Source organism: Mustela erminea, chromosome 8, assembly GCF_009829155.1.
Source record: "Mustela erminea isolate mMusErm1 chromosome 8, mMusErm1.Pri, whole genome shotgun sequence".
In the NCBI taxonomy this organism is placed as follows: domain Eukaryota; kingdom Metazoa; phylum Chordata; class Mammalia; order Carnivora; family Mustelidae; genus Mustela; species Mustela erminea.
Genome location: NC_045621.1, coordinates 42,298,865 through 42,317,961, shown reverse-complemented (window position 1 = coordinate 42,317,961; position 19,097 = coordinate 42,298,865). Strand labels below are relative to the sequence as shown.

The 19,097-nt window shown below is 46.1% G+C and overlaps 1 protein-coding gene across 1 annotated transcript in view; it reads right to left on the bottom strand.

Annotated features, from left to right (window-relative positions):
- AGAP1 (ArfGAP with GTPase domain, ankyrin repeat and PH domain 1) overlaps positions 1-19,097 on the bottom strand; it is a 514,946-nt gene that overhangs the window by 193,086 nt on the left and 302,763 nt on the right. Inside the window, 1 exon segment of the mRNA XM_032355251.1 lies at positions 2,774-2,878. Coding sequence (XP_032211142.1) covers positions 2,774-2,878 — 105 coding nt within the window.

The window sequence follows — 19,097 nt, the reverse complement described above, 5'->3', positions numbered from 1 at the left end:
ATTTTGAGCCAAAGAATGCCAGACTAACTCTGTAGTTGGGGATCTGTAGCTCTCTATCTTGGAAGAGAACATGTATTTGGACCTCACTTCTTCTCCGAACTTCCAACCAAAGCTTGGTTGTGGAAATAAAACCAAAGGAGGATTACAGTGAAGGCCACGCCACTTCTCCGTGCTCTGGTAATTAAAATCTATCTCTAGACTACACCATTTCCTTTGCGGGGTGGGGGGGCATGTACCTGCTTCAATAATTTTAGTTCCCAGGAGACTGACATTCACTGAACTGCACTTTACAATGATATTAGCTCTTGCCTGCCATATAATTATATAGCAAAGCCCCACTGTGCTCCTTTTTCTGTGCTCTGATGATGTCCATGCATGTCCATGCAAACACACGTGTGTGTGTAAAGGAACTGGGAAGCACTGAGGGGCATCACAAGAAGAAACTCATGTGGGAGAATTTTTGAAGAACTGATTGTGATTCTATTAATTGAGGGGCTGGGACAGGAAGTAAGTAGGCATTATCTTTCCTACAGGAACTTTCTGGGACATATTGATGTTCATGCCTTTTCCCCTTGGCAAGAAGCAGCAGATGTCCCTCCAATCAAGCCTGGGCTTAACAGATGAGTGTAAGGTGGCCCAAAATGCTCATCAGTTGGACCCCACTTTTTCCTGATCAGTGAGTCTTAGAGCATGAAGAGTATTTTGATTACACTTCTCTCTCTAAATAACACAAAGCAACTGGGTCAATAATTTGACCTGTGCTCCCTGACATGGTCTTAAGAGGAAGAGGACATGAACCAGTGAGACGGCAGATGATGGGGCAGCGCTGGGAAGAGAACACAGCGATGAGCCCACACTGCTTTGGTGTTCTGACAGAGGCTAAGAGTGGGCTGCAGGTGACGCAGGAACAGCCACACGCAGGCTTCTTAGAGAAGCGACCGGACTCTATTCCAAAATCAGCCAAAATAAATCAAGCACAGAGAGTTTCCTCAGTACAATAAGTACTGACATCTCAGGAGTCTACTTACTGGTAAAGCATGGGAGGCATTCCCATCAATGTCAGAATAAGTCAGGGACACTTAACGAAACACCTGTTTCATAACATGGTTCTAAAGGGGAAAGCCACTGCTGGACAACTTGGAGAAGAATGGCAATTCATCCCAGGAAGCAAACGAAACAGTAAGGGTACCACTTGTTACCTATTATATTGAAAAATGACATATATGTTATTCTGAAGTGAATGTTCATGGGAATATAGGTATGCTGCAGGTGGAGAAAAGCTGATACACTCTTTCCAAGAATCCGGCAACATATACCCAAAGCCATGAGAGCATCAGCACTCTTCAACTCCAGAAGTGACTGCTAGGAAACGGTCCCAGGGAAATGGATAAGGGCACAGGGATGTCAATAGAGGACAATGATTAGTACTTAAAACATTAAAAATAATTCAAAGTAAATTTATTTGCCAAACGTCCACTTTGGAGACATCGTTACACCAATCAGGACATATCTGCACCATGACTATCAAGTCACTATCAATAATGGCAGCATACAAGAGTATTCGCAGGCACAGGCAGGGCATGTGATCTGTCATCATCTACGGAAGTGGGCACAGACAGAGTGTACAGGGTGACCACGTGCTCATGGGAGGAAAAAGCACCGATGCTCAGAAATGGCTGGGAGCACATGCTCCAAAATGCCAGCAGTCCTGTTCCCCAGGTGGTACTGTGGGAACGATTTTAATTTTCTTTAGTATTCTTGTGTGTAACTTCTTGTTCATAACTGTAATTTTTGAAGTATTTGAACATCTTTAGGGGCACCTGGGTGGCTCAGTGGGTTAAAGCCTCTGCCTTTGGCTCGGGTCACAATCCCAGGATCCTGGGATCGAGCCCTGCATCGGGCTCTCTGCTCAGCAGGGAGCCTGCTTCCTCCTCTCTCTCTGCCTACTTGTGATCTCTGTCAAATAAATAAATAAAATCTTTTAAAAAATATTTAGACATCTTTAAATTAAAATCTTACCATAGTGATACAATTAGCTGAGCAGCTACCACTATATATTCTGATCTACACATCTATCTACATTAAGACCTATAAATACCTAGCAAGACTCACGTAATATGTTGTTAGAGAACTGTCATTACACCCCATTTTCAGATTTTATCAGGCTTCCTAAGACAACTCAGGATGAGTAGAATGTCCTCCACATTTTCCCCCTAAAATAAAATTAATTCTGCCTTTTAATCTATCTTCTATAAATCACCAACATATCTCATTTTATTAACACAGAAAAGCTCTTACCTTATAGACAGATTTGTGGTTCTTATCTGATGATAAAACCTGAGTCATGAACTACATTTAACTTTCCGGTTTTTCTCAGCTGCTCAGAGCAGAGTACTGGGTTCTGAACCAATTGTTCAGATTTTGTTCTAGATTCTCAGGTATATGCTCGCTTTTTTCTCTCTCCTGCTACCTGCTCTTATCTTTTCACTTTCACTGAAATTTTTACTTTATTTTTACTTTACTTTACCTGTCCCCTTTGTTGTAAGTCCTTGCAGAATTAGAGAACCAGAGCTGGGTGACGGGGAGGGGAAGGGAGAGACCATGGTCTGATGGAGAGTGAGGAACGGATGATTTACTTCATAATGGAGCAGGAGACCCAAGACTACTTTAACTTCAGAGACAAGAGTCCTGATGCTTAGGACCCCCCCCCCCCCCCCCACGGTATGCAAGCTGAACTCCAGGCCTGCCACCTGCGCCAAGGGGCCACACTCACATGTAAACTTGGATGGTAGGTTAGCACGCCGTTGTCACACAGGGTGACGTATTTCTTTTTCCACTCCTTGTTCAGTGATTTGCCGCTCCGCTTCAGCAACATGCCCTAGAAGGAAAATATTCATTCATAAACACAAATTATAAAGTCTGGCATAAGTTTTTTAAAAAAAGTAGGCACTAATTTAAGAAATTTTAAACATTCATTTTTCTCTTGTCATCATAAAATGGAAATGACACTTATTTTTAGCTTGGTAATTCAGCTTTTCTCCTCTACTTTGTGAATGACATGTATGCTCAACCAATTTCCCTGTGTGTGTGTAGATCTTAACTGTGTGACGCTACTGGGGGCTGATGTGCCGCTGGTTCAACAAATGCGATTTGCCAACTGCCACGACGCACTGTGCACCTTTCCTTTACCTGAGCAAGCATCCTGGAACCAAAGGTATAATGCTTTAAAAAAGGAAACCCAAATTTCTCTTTCTGAAATCAGACATTAACTGAATTCTGAAACTTCTGGTATTTACAAATAAGAGCATTTTACTTTACAGTTTTTCATTCCAGATTTTTAATTTACTAAACATAAAATTCAATTTGTAAATTTAGTACAGCATCTAAAAGATTTTTTTTTTTTATTTCTTCCTGTAACAGAGAGAGAGATAACAAGTAGGCAGAAAGGCAGGCAGAGAGAGGAGGAAGCAGACTCCCTGCTGAGCAGAGAGCCCGATGTGGGGCTCGATCCCAGGACCCTGAGATCATGACCTGAGCGGAAGGCAGAGGATTAACCCACTGAGCCACCAGGCGCCCCTAGTACAGCATCTAATAGACACACCATGGCTAACATAATCCATCTTGAATGGAACCGTATTAGGGCCTCTTGAAAACCACCCAGCATTTGAAGCCAGGCCTCCCTTGACAACTGATGGGAGCTCACTCCTGGTTGAACTCCCCATTCCCAGCAAACCTCCCACGTGGTCTCCAGGCTTTTCTGGGGTGAAAACCCATGGCCAGTACTGAGCTCAGCCTTGACTTGGGGGGTTTATTCCCTGAGGCAGCTCCACACCCTCTCAGGTCAGATGATCTCAGCTTGAGCTACTGCCTCTGAAATCTTCAGCCCCTGACCTCATGGAATAAGGGAAAGCCAAGCATCTCCTGGCTTACTCTTACTCTCACTGCCCATTTAGAAACTCACAGCATGGTAAGGATGACTAAGAAGGCACAAGAAGAATGCTAGTTGGTGTACCCAGGCCGAGGCCAAAGCGAAATTCTGAGTGTGAGAAAGAGTCTTCCAGAAGAAGAGGTGCCCATGAGTGTCCTTGCAAATGGGTACCAGCTTTGCCTGACCTCCTAATTCTGCTGTCCCCCATGAACCACAATACAAGGTAAGATCAAGGAAGCACTTTTATGGGATAATTAGGTTCAAGTTCCAACAATACTGCTTTCTACACCAATTTTCACAAGTATAATGGATGATGAGCCAGCTGGAAAGCCTGACTACCCCTAAAACATTGTTTCTGGGGGAAAATATTTCTAAGTTTGAAGAAACTCACAAGTAAACCTTCAGAAGGTCATCCCTCTGCACGTTCTTATTATTTGAAGAAAACACACAGCATCGCTCTGCTCAACATACCTTGATTTCTTAGAATCTAAGAAAAACCAATCTAAACCAAATATGGTGCAGAGACCAACAAAGAGAGGCAGGCCCCAAGGAAAATGCTGGTTACAAACCCAGATGTTTCGAGGTCACCCTGCAGAGTAAGAATTAGGGAGAGGGGCAGTCACTGCTGGTGATTCGATAGTAAATAAGCATTCACTTAAAATCTTTACATTTCCCTCTCTGGCAGATTTCTAAGATTTTTAAACTTAGCTTAACAAAACTTCACAGACGTTCTCCTGTGGGCTCCCATTTTTCCACCATCCGTTTCAGATGGAATTCCAACAATACCAGGGGCCGGGGGTCACCTCAGTGTCACTGGTAGCAGGAAGCTGCTCCAGGCTTCAGAAAGCTTTGTCCATCTGCACTCAGACAAAAATGCAGGCTGCACCGCCCCCCACCCCCTCAAACCCCAGGGCTCCGTGCAGATGGATCTACACAGCTCCTGGCTAGATTACGGGTACTTTCACGAGCAAATCCTATATGCACAATTATCCTCTCCCCAGTGGGGGCTGCCAGGACTTACTCCTAAGGGGATGGAGGAGAACAGTCCCACTAGGAGGCAACGAGAAGAGATGACATTGTCAGGAAACTAAATTAGGCTGACTTATCTTGGTGCTGGGAAAGGTGAATGTCCAAATCTTGAAAATCTTAAATAAATCTTATGGTTCACCTTGCAGGATAATCTCTGATAACAACCAAATGCTGTACAAGTCAGCAGGGCTGAAGAACACCCCAGCGTCCTAGAGGTCATGCGTCCACCCTCTGGGCCAGGCTCCTGGTGGGTTCATGACCCGACCCCAAAGATTTCTGTGCTGTTAGAGCTGCTCGGCTGCCCTGCTCCCTGCCTCGGTGAAGCACCCAAGCTGGGGCCCGCCAGCCGCACCCGCCACTCTGTGACTGATAGCAAGAGCCCACCCTGAGAGGCGTCATGAGGAGACGCGTGCTGCCCTGATGAGCAGCAGAGGCAGCTGCAAGGTGAAGTTCTGTAATCAGAGGCTCAATCAGATGACGAATGACAAGACTCAGCAAATAGCTTCTGCAGACTGAAAATGTGTTCTCTTTTAGTTTCTTTTTCTTTTTTTTTTCTTTTTTTTGCTAAAGTTCACTCCAAACACTGATTTTTCATAGTATTTGTATGAAGTGGGAATCAGGGAGTTTCAGAGTCTAAAAAGACCCCAGAGTTTAAACCACTCAGCCCCGAATCTGTGAGACCAGTATTTATTTTACAATTCGTGTCCAGGGTCCCCTAGTCCTGCCTGGGCAGCCGCGTGCCAGGGAACCCATGGGTCCAGATGGCCAGAGCTGCGGGAGCAATGCTCTGCTGTCTGAGGGGGGTTGGATAATCCTGGTTCTTAATTCTGGAGTCACATGGAAAGAGGAGGCCCCCTCCAAAGTGCCCTCACTTGGAGGAACCGCAGAGCCACTGCAAAGCCCCAGTGAGACATCCCGTCACATGGCTACATACCAGGAGCCCCTTCTTAGTCCCAGACTCTTCCAGAAGCATAACGTTCCAATTGCTCTGCCACAGTGGGGCCCCCCTCTGAACAGAGTGTCCCCCAACATGCCAAGAAGGAGAGCAAACGCACTGTGCCCCTTTGGGACAGACTTTTATCAGTGCAGTGAGAAGCCTAGGGTCCTGGCAGCCCCTCCCTGCATCAGACCGAGCCCCTGTACTTCAACTACAATGCTCCTGGCATCCTGAACTTATACATTGTCTACTTAAGTACCAAGAAAATGGAAAATCTAAAACCAGTTCATATTCAACTTTTAAAGGACATGAAGTCATGAGGATGAAGAGGCCGGAAGGCTCTCTGCTAGAGACACACATGGGCGGCAGTTCCCATCAGCGGGTGCAAATGGCCCTTATGATTCTAAGTCTCTTTGATTCTGTGTTACCCAGGGCAAAACTGTGCGGGAGTATGTCACAGCACATACTTGGTCTATCTTTCAGATGTCACTTCTGTATACTCGAAAACAATCTCTTGCATAAGACTGCTTCTCACTGACCTGCTATCAGTGTGGACATCACTGCTGTTAGTGTTTTCTTTAACTCTTATGTGGCTTATGCATCTATTTACAAATTTTACTACTGCAAAACAATATTGTCACTGCTCTAGAAGCGTGACACATATTAACCCAGAGAAATCTCACAACCCAATGTAAGTTACTATGATTATCCCCATTTTACAGATGAGGCCACTGAGTATTATGCTTCCATCAGAAATGATGAATACCCAACTTCTGTAGCAACATGGACGGGACTGGAAGAGATTATGCTGAGTGAAATAAGTCAAGCAGAGAGAGTCAATTATCATATGGTTTCACTTATTTGTGGAGCATAACAAATAGCATGGAGGACAAGGGGAGTTAGAGAAGAGAAGGGAGTTGGGAGAAATTGTAAGGGGAGGTGAACCATGAGAGACTATGGACTCTGAAAAACAATCTGAGGGGTTTGAAGGGGCGGGGGATGGGAGGTTGGGGGAACCAGGTGATGAGTATTAGAGAGGGCACAGATTGCATGGAGCACTGGGTGTGGTGCAAAAACAATGAATACTGTTATGCTGAAAAAAAAAAAAAAAAGAAAGAAATCTTGGCAGGTTCTGTGCTTTGGGGAGGGCTGAGAGAGAAGCCACACTGTGCTCTGTCTGTGGTCCTGAAATCACTAAGTCTTGTGGTAGGTTGTAGGCAATGATAGATAAGAAAACAGAATCCGCACGTAATGCTTCTGTAGTAAAATCCATAAACATGTGCCCATGGCTTGGCACCAGGCAGCTCGCCGAGGCTGCAGGAATGGAACAGCTGTGGACGCAGGCAAGAAGGACAGGGAGGAAGACGCTACCTGAGTATGGAAAAAGGGTGGCCCAGCCGGGCAGCGGCACAGCCATCCACCAACCTGCTGTCTGCAGGAACGTGAGGCATAGCCAGCTGGCCTGGGAAGCCCGGGACCTGGAGGGGAGATTTTCGAGCAGAAGGCTCACCATGCTACTGGCCCCGATGAGCTGAGCGGGGGGAGTCAAGGGTGTTCAGTCTTCAGCAGGATTAGAGAAAATATTGCCAATTTAAACACCAACATGAGAAAAGTCGTTTCTCATTCCTAGCTTCTCCTGCCAGCAGAAAACTCAAGGTAAGAACTGGTCTCAGAACAAAGATCTAATCCAGGGAGTCCAGGGGATGTGATCTCAGAATGAAGACCCAGCAAGGTTGTGGCAGTTGGACCCTCATCTTGAGAACACAAAGATTTAAGGCAGGGCCTCACAGACCCTTCCAATTAGAGAGCACGCGTGGACCACAGACAAGGACCTGTGGGGGTGGCTTTTGTCTAATGGAATAAATTACAATCTGATACAAAGGATACCCACAAGGGTTTTAAAGGAATTGTACCGTGCTGGACTAAAAGGCACAGCGCAAGTCTAAAATGAAAAGAGGCCCCTGACCCTCCAACTACGACCAGCAGGAAGCAGGAAGAGAGCCACACAGCTGCAAAACCAGGCCATTTCTTAAGGAAAAGGAAGGTTGGCTGAGACAGCAGAGCTTGGGGCCCAAAAGGGTGTCCCTGGGAAGAGAACAACCCCTCCCACCATGCCCTGGGCAGGATAATTAGCAACAGGTACCTGGCTGGGTTTGGAGCTGCTGTGGACCACTAACTGTTACAGGCCCCTTCTTTCTCCTCCTTTTGGGCTGAAGAGTTTTGCCTTGTGTGTGCAAGTGTGTGTGTTGGGTGAATTGTCTCCTCCTGGTCTTCAGATGGCAAGGATCACACCCAAGGAGACACATCCACACGTACCCAATACAGATGACAGTCTCAGACTTCAAGCCTGAACTGGATGCCACCAGGGCATGAGATTTTGAGAATCTGAGGCCAGGGGGAGGGTGCTTTGCACACTGGGAGGGCAGATCAAAGTAGCTAGTCTCTTAAGATTACCCTAAAAAAAACCTCCTATGTGGTCCTCAGGGGACTTCTCGATTTGCCCACAGAATGTGGCAGAAATGATGCTGGGCCTGCTCTAGCTGAGGCCTCAAGAGTCTGGCCACTCCTGTTTTTATGCCCCTGGGAGCCCTGAGTGGCCTCGTGAGAATTCCATCTCTCCAACTGGGGAGACTGTGAAGAGAAAGACCCCAACGCTATGTGGAGGATAGCCCCGGTGCCAGCTACAGGATGGCCACTGAGCTGCTGGCTCGATGCCCAGGCATCTGAGCCACGTCTGTTGAGGCACCAAAGATGGTAGTGAAGGAAGGATCCCGGCTGCCCCAGCCCTAAAAGGCCTCTGTGGGGCAGAGATGATCATGTCCCCATGATGCGTGGCAGAAATGCCTGACCCTGAGACCTAGGAGAAATAATGCAATGTTTATGGTTTTAAACCACTGTGATTTGGGGTAGTTGTCAGCAACAGGTAAGCCATGCAGCAGGAAGAGCCAGGGGCAACAGTCGATACCTGTAACCCCAACACCAGGCTGCCTCCCCGTGAATCAGTTTGCCCTCCAGACTTATTTTAAAGCTTTGATGTCTGTCACCTGTTTGCATAGTAAGAAACAGAAGGGCTTTGTGACCTCTCCAGTGCTCCTCTGATCTTACTTGGAAATGGCACATGTTGATCTAATTGCTACCACCTAGTTAATTTACTGGCGCATCAGAAAGACTGTGATTTTAATGATCTACAACCAGAAGACCAGAATTTCAAGCAGGCACTTCCTGCTTTTTTTGCTCAAGGAACTTTCCCTGTGGTGGAGCAAAGGGTAGAATTGTCTTTTGGCTGCAATCTCTTTATTAGTCGTGTGCATTCGTGTGCCGAGTCCCAAGAGGTCATGGAAAGCCAAAAGCAATGTTAAGTGTACAAGCTTTAAATAACTCACAAAGTTAATGTAACGAATGTAAGTGCTATCTGAACTTCATCACTCAGTGCTTGCTGCAGCCGCAAGCTGTGATGAAACACCACTCATAAATTTATATTAAAACTCTGCTCGATCGCAATTATTTACCAACAAAGATTTACTGACTGCATTAGAGACTGGGGGTCTTAACCAGGCCCATCAGTCTTTGTTTTGGGTTTGAGGGACGGAACGGCGATGTTGCCTGTCAGCACAGAGTTCACTGCAACACAGGGGGACGTTTAATGGCCAGGGCCTCTGCAGCAAGGGGGCACCAGCCAGTGGCAGGCTGCTCCATGTGAAGATCAGACCACCTTGGCTCCCCAGGGAATATTTCTCATTGGCTTGGACGGAGGCTGGGGGCTGTGTGTGCATGGGAATGGACAGAAGGGGGAGCACATGCCGAATCTCACGGTGACAGTAACTGAATGGCCCCGCTGCCCTGGCATTGGTGCCAACAGCTTCCTTGTTACCAAGTTTAAGAACACAAGTGTCCTATGGTTTAAACATATCTACACTAGCTCAGAAAGGTTCAATGTGTCTAAACTTTTTTCTTTTTTTTTAAAGTGAAGTCTGAGTACTTCTTTGGTTCCTGTAATAAAACACCTTCTATGGTTCCTCCATGTTTTATGATTCACATTCTTCAGTTTGTAACAAATTCTCTTTATGGCAGTTAAAGATTTCTATGTTTCTCTAAAGCATTGCAGAGAAATGCTGGCATCATTTTTTTTTATTTTAAAGAATTTATTTACTTATTTGACAGACAAGAGATCACAAGTAGGCAGAGAGGCAGGCAGAGAGATAGAGGGGGAAGCAGGCTCCCCACCGAGCAGAGAGCTTTTTGCGGGGCTCAATCCCAGGACCCCGGGATCATGACCCGAGCCGAAGGCAGGGGCTTTAACCCACTAAGCCACCCAGGCACCACCTCCCTTTTAAAAGATTTTATTTATTTAAATGCTGGCATCTTTAACAGAGATCCAAGGAGTATAAACTCCAATCAGTCTTCACATTTATATTTATTACTTATTCTAATCAAGATTTTTCCTAGGACATGTATTAAACTTTTGGTTTACTTAAAATAATTGTAATCAGCATCATCATCCACCTAGAGGGGTGCCTGGCTGGCTCAGCTGGTAGAGCATGCAACTCTAGATCTTGGAGTCGTGAGATCAAGCCCTCCATGAGGGTGTTGACAAAAACAAACAAACAAAAAAACCCCAAAACAAAAAAGCACCTAAAAAAACATGTTTATGTGGGTGTTAGGTGACAGAATCTCATCATCAGAAATTGGGGAACACAAAGGCGTGGTACCAGGAGCAGGGACAATCTTTTCCTATGTCACAGGCTCCTTGCCATCCCTAACGATATTCAGCTCTTCTAAAATGAAAACTTACCCATCCTGCCCCTGTTCTCCCCTCATGCTAAGCCCTCCCTTGCAAATAACAAATGCACGTTTCTCAAGAGTGCACCTGGACTCAGATGAGCGGTAAGCGACACACTGCAACACCTCCTATGGGGGTCAAATCTGCACAGGCCTCTCCCCGACGGTCCTTCATTGTTGACACATGATGTCCCATCCAGTGCACTTGAATCTGGACTTTTGGTGCTGGGAATCCCACCGGACCGGGGCTGGCCAAGTCTGGTCTAAGGGCCAAATCTAACCTTTTGTCCATTTGCCTCTTGTAAGTAAGGTCTAATGGGAACACAGCTACTCTTGCGCATCAGTGCTACTGCCTTCACCCTGCACTGGCTGAGCTCAGTAGTTGCTGGAAAGCTCAAAGCACTTGCTACCTGGCCCTTTACAGAAAATGGGTGTGGAGCCAGCTCCAGGATACGGAACCGTGCAAAAACAGCCAGCAGTCATCAGTTTTACTTAAAAGTGCAAATTCTGTTCTTTCTCCCTGGAATGTCCTCCTCACATCCTCCCCTTCCTTCCTGCCATCCTGGTGAAGAGCCCCTACCCTTTAGCCCTGAGCCTCAGGGTCATGGGTTCTGGGCTTCCATAACCTCTCCTGAAACAAGCATCATCCAGACCTTTAGATACTGGCTGTCAGGAACTGAATTATGTCCTCCTCAAATTCGAATGTGGAAATCCTAACCCCCATGCCTCAAAGTATGACTGCATGTGCAGACACGTCTTCAAAGAGGTAAGTAAGGTTAAATGGGGCTGTGAGACAGGCCCTCTTCCAATCTGACTGTCCTTGTGAGAAGGGGGAATGAGGACATAGACAAGCACAGAGACAAGGCTATGGGGAGACAAAGAGAAGGCATGATCCCCACGCCAAGAAGACAGACCTTCGAAGAAAACCGCCCTAAGGACACCTTGATCTCGGATTCTGGTCTCCAGAACTGTGAGGAAATAAAGTTGCTGTCTGAGGCACCCGGGCCATGGCACCTTGTCTTGGGCAGCCCTGGTAGGTGAATAAGGTGGCATGTGAGCACGTGCCCAGGCTGGGAGCTGCTGCAGGACAGAGAAGTGCTCTTCCCCATCAGAAGGCACAGTGCCCCGAAGGTCCCTGGTCACACCCGTCCCTACAGCGGTTACCTCCCCACTCAGGGAGTGTCGCTTCTCAGTCCCAACTGGATGTCCTTCCCCGAGGATCTATCAGGCACCTCAAATGCCCAGTCCCCAAGTGGACACATGGGTTATCTCCCTCTGTGACTGGGAATTCTGCAGGAGACTGGGTTATCCATGCTGGCGTGGGCTCCCAGATTCTCTTGTCAGTACCTTGTGCACAGTTAGTCTCAATAATAATTATTCCATCACTCCGTTCCTCACTCTAAAATATCTCCAAATATATACAAGTGATCCATCAAAAACCTAAAACATGTGGAAAGAGTAACATCTTGCACTCAATTAAAATGCCACTGAGTCAAATCTGGATGAGTGAACCCCACGTTACATGGTTTAAGAGAAAAAAAAAAAAACCAAGTGTGACAAAAATGACAAGACTACAGACAAACCGTGGGGTCAGAACAGCTTGTCGTTCAAGGTTCACAAAATGCTCTTAAGTGAAAGCAGTAAATCAATAACATAAACATTCACCGTGTGCAAGAAAATAATCCCAATTAACTGGTTTCCCCAGATCCTCCTCAAACGGAAAACTTGCAGCAAATTCACCAACGTGATGCCTGGATGTAAGCTTTAGCAGAAGGAGCCGGACCAATTTGAGCTCAGCACATGTGAGCTCGGCTGCAATTATACCATCTTAACTTTCTTCCCAGTTTAAAGTGTTTCCATAGAAACAACAGGGAGCCCGCACGTGCCCCCCCCAATAACTGAATTCCTTTTTTTTTTTTTTTAAAGTAATATTTGTCTCCGTCTCCCTCCTCCAGAGGATCTATTATACCACAAATGGAGGCTTTTCTCCCAGCTTGTTCTGTGCCGGGAGGGAGTGGGGGAGGGGGTCGAGGAGCCAATTCTGGATCTTTAACCAGCTCCCTCGTGGCCCCCTCCCCTTGCTGGTTAGTAATATTTCTGTTATTCTGCCAGGCTGTAGGGTACAAAGGGTTACACTTTAATTGAGCTGTCAGCATCTCCGACAATCCTAGAAAGCCCCGATTATGCACGGCAGGGTTAGTGCCACACTTGTTATTGTGGATGCCCTATTTGCGAAACCCAAACCTGCGCCACACACAGGTCAGCTCACCCGCGTGACCTTGCTGTCATTAGCCGCGTCTATTCCTACCTCACTGCTGAGAAAATCACACGGCGCGGGCTTCAAAGCGCCGGCCGGGACTGGATTCGACCAGGAGCTAATCACCCACAAATCCAGCTCAAATGGCAATAATTGGCTAAACCGGTCCCCTCTCCAGAGCTCAGCAGTAATTTGGGATAATAAAGAAAGGAATTATTCAGCTAACTGCCCCGAAATGTATGCTTTGTGACCGACACACTTCACATTTTAATAATGATGGACACAGAATCCGATTTAACACCATGTCCACTGAGTAACAAGACCAAGAACAATGACAGCGAAGGGAGAAAAGTTTGTTGGGTTTCTCTCCCCTTTAGGCACCATGTTGGCAGGGAGGAAGGCCACGGAGATTTCCACTTCATGTTGGGTTTGACTGGAATTATTAAGTCCCAACGAGAACATACAAATTCTAAACCCGCGTGGAAAAAACCCACTGAAGCCGCTCTGTGTTGCACCACTTACGAGAAAACACCTCCTTTGGCCAAACACAAGCAGAGGATGCTAAGAAAGAAATGTTTTCCACCTGGACCGACAAATCTCATCTTGATTTTTCCAGTTAATATTATCTCTTCATCACCTCGTTTTTTTCTTGCCTTTCATTCTACCCCTTCCTGTCACTGGGTTTTCAGCAGCAGGGGAGACAACACCCCTGCAGGCGAGCCCTGACACAGACTGGGGTGTGGGCTCCTCCTTGGCGGTGGCCTCTCCTCCTGCCCTGGCCAACCCTGGGGGCCAGCATGCCACTATCTGCAAAGGGCTCTGCGAGCTGGGAGAGTCCTCCTTTAGCTTTAGCTACATGAAATAAACCTGAACTCAATCGCTTGCCCAGGGAGCCAGCGTGTCCCAGTGTCCAGGCAGTCAGAGAGAGGCCGGGGGTGGAGGGGCCCCATCCCCTCCTGCTAGGGCGGGCAGGCATTGCACAAAACCAGGCACCTACAATGTGACACAGGGACAAAGCAGAGAGGAACTCCTGTATAAGCAATAATAAGAAACCTGTGGCTGCTTCTTTGTTCAGGTAAATGACCCTTGAGCCCACAGTCACTGCAAACACCACACGGCCCCCCACCCACTGTTCACTAAAGTGCCTCTGGGCACCATGCTTGTGCACTCAAGTGGGCTTGAGTAAGAGTCCAAAGCTCAAGTAAGCTATGGAGAAGATTTCATGTCTACAGAAGCTATTTGGAAGTCCTCTGCACAGAAGCCCTGTCTTTTCTCCCCCACCAACACCTGGAAATATGTTCTCCTTGGGAATGCACCTGTTCTCACTCCTGTTTCTGGCCCTTGCTCACCCACTTCACTCTCTAAGGCTGCCACCCTTGGAGCTCATTTCTCTACCAGTTACACTCCTGCCCTAGAAAATCTCACTACACTGCGGACAGCACTGGCTGGTGCCCCACAGGGAGAGTGATCTCAACCTGCTGACACCTTGAGCCCAGAGCTCCCCATCGGCACACTCTTCCATGTGCCCAAGAGCCCAGAGCACCTGCCTCATGCTGCCTCCCCACCTCCTCTTTGGTGCTGCCCCAGCCACTTCTGTGCCCCCACAAGCCCCACATGACACCTGCAGATGCCACCTGGGGTCAGTTCTGACATGTGCTGCCCTGAGGGTAACTATACGCCCACTTCGGAAAGCTCAGGAAGAGGAAGACTTCTTATGTTGGTTACATGTTGAGATGAATATATTTCGCATACTTGCTGACATAACAAATTAAAATTAATTTCACTTTTCTTCCCCTTATGTGGCTACCAAAAGAAAATTAGAGTTGAAACTGAACCGGTGGATCCCATTCTGTTTTTGTTTGATGATGCCGTGCATGCTGTACCAAGCTCCTGCCCCATGTGGCTCCCTAGCCTCCACCTCACCAGTTGAGCAATGGCAGAGACCATTCTTATCTTGCTTGTTTCTGTTTCCTATAACCTGGCAAAGAATAAATGATCCCCAAATGCCTGCTGAATGAATGAACGAAGCAGCGGAGCAGTTACAACCACGGCCACAAATGAGAAAGGCTTCCACAGAGAGTAAGTAACTAAGCTGGGCAACAAGATCAGTGGGGAGCGAAACCCAACTCTGATCTGTGTCATCTGGAGGGCTCCAGTCCTATTGTAACCATACGTGTGTGCCTCATGCTATGTGTTAAAACTGATCTGAATGATGCTCATACAGAGATCTCAGCAGAGACCAAATCAACACAAACAGTCTTACTGCACACATTGTAAATGCAAACCACTTCTCTGGATATGGGGGGACATTTACAGAGAAACGCTACCTAGGACCTGGCCCTCAGGATTCCTCTCTCTTACAAAAATGAAGATGTGGGCAGAGGAAGGCAGTTCAAGCCTGGAATAGTTTCTACTGGAGAAATCCAAGGAGGGAACCATCACTCACCGTCACCCTGGTTAGGACAAGAAAAAGGTTGGTGCAAATAGCCAAGTTTCAACGTGAGGCCAGTATTTAAACAGGCATGGCAAACACCTGGCAGATGGGCTCCCACTCCCCTCCCCTGAACTGACAGCAGAGAGAACTTGCTGTTAAGAGCCTCAGAAGTTTTCTCAACACAGCCCACAGCTAGCCTCCACTATACACGAGAGCCAGCACAGAAAATGAGTCCCAAGGCAGTCGCTGATCTGCAAACATACCACAGGCATCTGAGCAGCACAAAGCCTTCCTTCTGTTGGCACTACTGACCCAGGGATGATAGCGATGACTACCACTACTGCCACTTCATTTCTTGGAAACTGAATGCCATCACACACTCATTTAAAAAAAAGAGAGTCTGTGCTTCTGGAAAAACAAAGCAGATCTAGTCAGTGTCCTGTTTTGGGGCTGTGTGTACATGGGGGCTGTCATCGAACACCCAGGACACCAGAGTGGTCTAAAGACACTACAGTCATTTCTTTCTTCTATTTTCTCTCTCTTTAAAGATTTATTTATTTAATTTTTTTTTGAGAGAGTGTGTGCAAGCAGTCGGGAGGGGCAAAGGGAGAGAGAGAATCTCAAGTGACTCCCCGCTGAGAGTAGAGGCCAATACGGGGCTCGATCCCAATCATGACCTGAGCCAAAGTCAAGAGTCAGATGCTTAACTGACTGAGTCATCCAGGTGCTCTGTAGTCTGGGATGAAGGGGGAACCCATGCTTTTGGTCTTTGACCTGAAGGGCTAAGTTCAAACAAAGATTAGGGCAAGGTTCCCAACGGTCCTTTGCCTTGCAAAAGGTGCATTTTAAGTTGCGTTATGGCAAAGATGTCACGTAGAACTTTTCTATGGATTCCAGTGTTTTCCCCCACCATTTTCATTTGAGGAAACGTCAGGTTACTGGAAATTGTGATAAAATGGATATGGACACATGTGCTTATGAATACAGATATGCATAAAGAAGGTAAAGGGTCATCCTTAGACTCATTCCCTTCGTGAATAAGAACTGGTGTTCCTACCAGTCCACCAGTTGCCCCCAGGGGACACCAGTGGGTCTTTTTACAGATAACAACCAGCTGGCATGTCTACATATATCTGGAACCAAGGAGGGAGAAGACAGCCATCAGCTCGAATACCCCAAGTCATAGGCAGAGGTTACCCTGCCCATTATACGCAGTATATGTGGGTGACAGATGTGATGCTAAATGTGGGGAAGCTTAGATGTGTTTTCTAGCTAACATCTTCCACGACTGTCTTCTCTTCAACTTAGAGACCCTGAGAAAGACAAGACTGTTGTTGCCATCAACAAGGAACACATTCCCAGATTATGGAGTAAAATCAAATGATGCCTACGACATCTTATCGCTATAAAATGTCTGGATAAAACTTCTCAGCAGTGGTCAAACATGCAGCTATGGAAATGAGCACATAAAATGAATGACACCTTATTTCACTCAAGTCCTCAAATGTGAAAATTTAAAATAAAAAAGGGGATGAAGTTGTGTTCAACAGATCTGATTCATCACATTAAAAAAAATTACTGGTCCCACTATAGAAGCTGATTGTTAATCAGGACAATTTAATGATGAAACACTGCAAACATTGTGTCAGCAAGTTAAAAATGGCCTTATTGTTTCAATATAAGAATCACTTAGTATATACTATATATAAAGTGTTGTATTTCATGCCCCATTTACTGTAACATATTAGTGGGTTCAGTCATCAAGTAACAATTGTTTCCTTGAGGGGTTCAGATATTGGGGAGGGGGTCTGCAATGGGAGAAGAGCCATTGGAGCTGCAGATAGCTACACACATGGACAGGGATTTGGTACTGTTCCTTTCGTAGGTCCATCAACAATATTAAATAATCGCACATCTACATTTTAGCAAATAATATAATCTTTAGTGAATACTTTTTTTTAAGTGCAACTAATTGAAACGCTATCAGACATGTTGATTTTCATTTAATTTTTAAGATTATTCAAAAAGAAGATGGGCTAGCCAAGCCTTCCTGCAATTACCTGATTGATTCGCTTCACTATTAAAATGTTGCAAATATTTATTAGAAAAAAACAGATTGCAACAAGCATCACCTCTCTGCAAAGCAAAAACACGTCCAGTCTTTAATTATAAACTGTCTGGACTACTAGTCACTTCTTAGGTTAAAAAAGAAAATCCAAAATCAGGAATAAGACAGATACTTTGCCTGTTGGGATTCTCATTTATTTAACACTACCCTAGATATTGCTAATATTAATCTATGGTGGGAGATAAGGTACAAGGAGACAGTAGGGACTAGACACCTGTACAATCAGAAAATACTAACTCTTATATATTTCTCCTTGAGGTAAGGGGAAATAAAGTAATTGCAATCCATGCTTTCAAGTCAGTTAAGACGAGGTTATGGGAATGCGTCTACAGAGGCAATGACTTCCAGCAGAGCTCAGAACTATGCTTTCCTTTTTGCCTCCAGTGCCAGGACGCTCAGAGATCAGATGTTAGTTTGAGTGCAGGTTTTCTGGCATAATGCCTTTTCCTTTGTTGTCTGGCACTTAACTCTTCATTGTTTTAATTAGTATCTGGGTTTCTTTCAGTATAAGGGACCAACTGAAAGGAGGAGGAGGAGGAGGAGAAGAAAAACAATGCAGATGCAGGCTAAGCCCCTCAGCTGAGCATGACTCAGGGTCTGAGAAAGCAATTAGGATGCTGGTTGGAGAGGGGAAGCTGACCTGTGTGGCTGGTGATTCTAGCCCAGTGCCTTCCTGAGAGCCGTCCACAGCAGCCACACGACCTCTGCTCAGTGGTGGTGGACGGCGTCAGTGCGCAGGCAAGACCTGTGCTGTCCTAGAACCTGAGCTGTTTGTGACTTCTTGCTGCCCAAAGAGGCAACGCTCCGGGGCGGAGGCATTTCAGGCCTTTGAACTGCTTACAGGGCTGTGAAGGGCAGCAACAGCTTTTCAGACAATAGTTGAGAACTTGTTCAGCAAAGCTTGGTTTTTTCTCCTTCAAAGGTTGAAATTTGTTCTACAGATAAAAGTAATGCCTTTGGGGAAAATAACTCTAAGGCATTTGTGACAAATGCAAGTCTCTCCAAGCGTCAACCTACTATTGTGTCAGGGTACAGTCAGCTATGGAAATAGAGTGGAAATGGGAAGCCCAACTTTAAAAAAAAACGCTCAGGAAAAAAAAAAATCAGAAACTAGAATAGGCTGTTCCTATCTGAAAGCTTGGCAGACCCCAAGAAGTTTGTATTTCCAGGTCATGTGTTCCCACTTTAAAAGAGGGGGGAACAAAAAAGAGGGGGTTTGTGGATTTCAGGATGCAGGCTCTAATAGAAAAGGTAACAGCCATTCTTCCTCAGGAACACAGAATGGTTCCCTGGCCTTGGCAAATAATTCCTCCTGTTTAACTTCTTTTAAAACTTCTCATGGGTGGACAGGGAGTTAATAAAAGAAACAATATGTATAAGAAAATGCAAGGTGCCCAGAGTACGGCTAATGGAATTTGATGCTGGCTTTAATTTTAATGAAGAAAGTTGCCAGTAGCAACAAAACTGTCAGCAGCCGCCGAGCACCATTAATAAAGACAGAGACGACATTAGTGCCCGGCATCAGTACAAAAGGTTCCCCTCGCTTCATGCTGTGCTAAATTGGCTGCCCAATTTTTCTTAAGTGTCCATTCTATTTAGAAGACA